The sequence below is a fragment of the Ailuropoda melanoleuca genome, unplaced genomic scaffold (genome assembly GCF_002007445.2).
Source record: "Ailuropoda melanoleuca isolate Jingjing unplaced genomic scaffold, ASM200744v2 unplaced-scaffold7836, whole genome shotgun sequence".
NCBI lineage: Eukaryota > Metazoa > Chordata > Mammalia > Carnivora > Ursidae > Ailuropoda > Ailuropoda melanoleuca.
This window is the reverse complement of record NW_023253143.1, coordinates 1,765-4,695: the sequence shown is the minus strand read 5'-3', so window position 1 is coordinate 4,695 and position 2,931 is coordinate 1,765. Positions and strand designations below refer to the sequence as shown.

At 40.9% G+C, this 2,931-nt stretch overlaps 1 protein-coding gene across 1 annotated transcript; it reads right to left on the bottom strand.

Annotated features, from left to right (window-relative positions):
* Window positions 1-1,175: 1,175 nt before the first annotated feature.
* On the bottom strand, window positions 1,176-2,667 carry LOC100469431 (olfactory receptor 18). Its single transcript, XM_002921914.4, has 2 exons — window positions 2,618-2,667; window positions 1,176-2,120 (listed from the first exon to the last, which is right to left on the bottom strand). Exons 1-2 carry the CDS (start codon window positions 2,654-2,656, stop codon window positions 1,176-1,178), a joined length of 984 nt encoding a protein of 327 aa, XP_002921960.3. The 5' UTR covers window positions 2,657-2,667.
* Between the last annotated feature and the right edge of the window lie 264 nt (window positions 2,668-2,931).

Here is a 2,931-nt window from a genome sequence, read left to right as displayed (position 1 = left end):
GGGTTGATTGCAAGAGTTAAATAACACCCGACATTTGAAGAAACAAGTCCTTTACTCCTGACATGAGATCTTTTTTTTTCTTTATTGTGGTAAGATAACATTAAATTTATCATCTTTCTTAACCATTTTTAAGTGTACAGATCAGTGGTATCAAGTACATTCACACTGTTGTGCAACCATCACCACCATCCATCTTTAGAACTTTTCCATCTTCCCAAACTGGAACTCTGTCCCATTAAACACTATCTACCCCTCTCCCTCTCCCAGACCCTGACTCCCACCATTCCACTCTCGGTCTCCATGAATTTGACTATGTTAAGCACCTTATATAAGTGGAAGTATACAGTATTTGTCCCTTTGTGTCTGGTTATGTAATATGACTGAGCAGAAATTCGATGGAATAGGAGAGACAATGATCAGGAAAATTGGGAATCACCTCTGCTCTGGTGGTTCTTCTCCCATATACTCCTTGGGAACCACAGATACTAGTTTTCCTAGGGAAGTCCTAGGAAACTTGGCAATTGTGTATTCAAACTCAATATTAATAGTGACCCATTTTAGTTTCAAAAGAAAATTAAATAGTTATCCTATTCGCTTAAAAATCTGATCAAGATGGGACACCAGGATGGCTCAGTTGGTTGAGAATCTGACTCTTGATCTCAGCTCTGGTCTTGAGCTTAGAGTCATGGGTTCAAGCCCTGTGTTGGGCTCTGCCCTGGTTGTGGAGCCTACTTAAAAATATATACATATGTCTGACCAAGATCAGTAAGGAACAAAAATGTATTAGATGTTTTGGTGCTTAATGTAGGATTTAGATCCTCCTAACAAATCGGGGGGGGTGGAAATCATAGGAAAATAACAAGAAAGAGAGAACTATGATTATTTTTGCAATGATAGAAACAAGACTGTTCATGACCATGAGTCCTGGGCAATGCATAAAGAAAGTGAGGATATATGCATAATCCTGCAGGGGCTATAATTTAAGTGGGTAGTCCAAAATAATCTCCCAATTCCATTAGAGCTATGCTAACAGGAAAAATTGTGAAAGCAAAAAGCAGAGATCCATAGAGGACATATACTATGTGGCTGCAGATTCAGAATTTCTTGTTGTTCACATTAGATTTGCTGCATTTTCCGGTTCTTTGAACCAAGAAGGATTAAGACAGACACTGAGATTAGACTGTTTTTCTGATTATCCCCCACAGTGCCCTCTTGATGTCCCTGTTCCTCAGGCTGTAGATGAAGGGGTTCATCATGGGGGTGACAACAGTGTACATCACTGAGGCCACTGCACCCTTCCTGGGGGAGGGGGAGATGGATGAACTGAGGTACACTCCAAGACTTGTTCCGTAAAACAAACAAACAACTGACAGGTGAGAGCCACAGGTAGAAAAGGCTTTGTACTTCCCATCTGTGGATGGGACTCTCAGAATGGAGGAAACAATTCGAGTATAAGAGCAAAGGATCCCTGAGAGTGGAATGCCACCAAAAACGGCACCAATAAAATACATTAGTATGGTGTCAATGGAGGTATCAGAGCAGGCAAGGTGGAAAAGCTGAGGTGCATCACAAAAGAAATGATGAATTTCCACATTTGTGCAGAAGGTAAGTTGTGACACCATCAAACAGTGAATCTGAGATTCCAAAAAGCTGCTGAAAAATGACACAAGGACCAACAAGCCACATAAGCATGGATTCATCATGACTGGGTAGCTCAGGGGGTGACAAATGGCTACAAACCGGTCATAGGCCATTACGGCCAGGAGTAGATTGTCCAAACACCCAAATAGAAAAAAAAAGGACACCTGAGTTACGCAGCCTGCATAGGTGATAGATTTGCTGTGTGTTTCAATGTTCACCAGCATCTTGGGGATTGTAGTGGTGCTGAAACCAATGTCAGCCAAGGACAGGTTGGCCAGGAAGAAGTACATGGGGGTGTGGAGGTGGGAGTCACAGCTGACGGCCAGGATGATAAGCAGGTTCCCGAGCACGGTGACCAGGTACATGGACAGGAACAGCCCAAAGAGAAGGGGCTGCAGTTCTGGATCGTCTGAGAGTCCCGTGAGGACGAATTCTGAGACAGCTGTTAGATTCTGTGATTCCATGCAGGTGGGACACCTCTCAAAAAAGAAGAGACTATTGAATAAACAAAACAAGTGTAGAGACACCCAGCTAAGTGTGCATATTTTGATTCAAGCAACTCACACTTGGGGAGCATACATCCCATTACCTTCAGCAACGTTTCTCAATTGTAAACTCTTATTAGAATGCTTTCTTAATTGCTCTCTGGGCTATTCACCTGTTTCTATATATACCCACTATGAAGACATTGAGCCAAAGAATGTTAGAGATACTATAAATATATAAACATAGAAATACTTGGTTATACTTGCTTCAGAACCCATATTTGTTGCAAGTAAAAATTGAGTTTTCTTGCTTTCCCTGCATGATCCCATTCCCCTGCACTTCAGTTGCCCAAAGGCAAACACTGTCATGAATGTGGTAGATATATTTTCCTTTCAATGTTTCCATAATATTAGTCTTGATTTATGTATCCATAAATAGGTTTCTTAAAAACTTTAATAATACACATATTTTTTCCCGAGTTCTCACTTACCACAATAATGTATTTAAAGTGTCTGTGAAGTATACACATCTATTTCAAGGACTTCAAATGAGGCATAGTATTACCTGAAAGATGAAATATATTTTATTTTTAATTTCTTATTACAATATTCCATTTTGTTTTTCTAAATATTTTGTTTATTTTGAGAGATACACAGAGAAAGAGAGTGCAAGCAGGAGGAGGGGCAGAGGTAGAGGGAGAGAGAGAATCTTAAGCAGGTCTCACACTGAGTGCAGAGCCCAATGTGGGGCTCCATCTCAGGACCCTGAGATCGTGACCTGAGCCGAAATCAAGATTTGGACACT

Excerpts from the sequence above, each read along its gene's own strand:
- LOC100469431 (XM_002921914.4), bottom strand. The coding sequence starts at position 2,656 with ATGTGTATACTTCACAGACACTTTAAATACATTATTGTG. Across the intron at positions 2,121-2,617 it reads ACTTTAAATACATTATTGTG|AGGTGTCCCACCTGCATGGA; the intron begins GTAAGTGAGAAC and ends TTCTTTTTTGAG.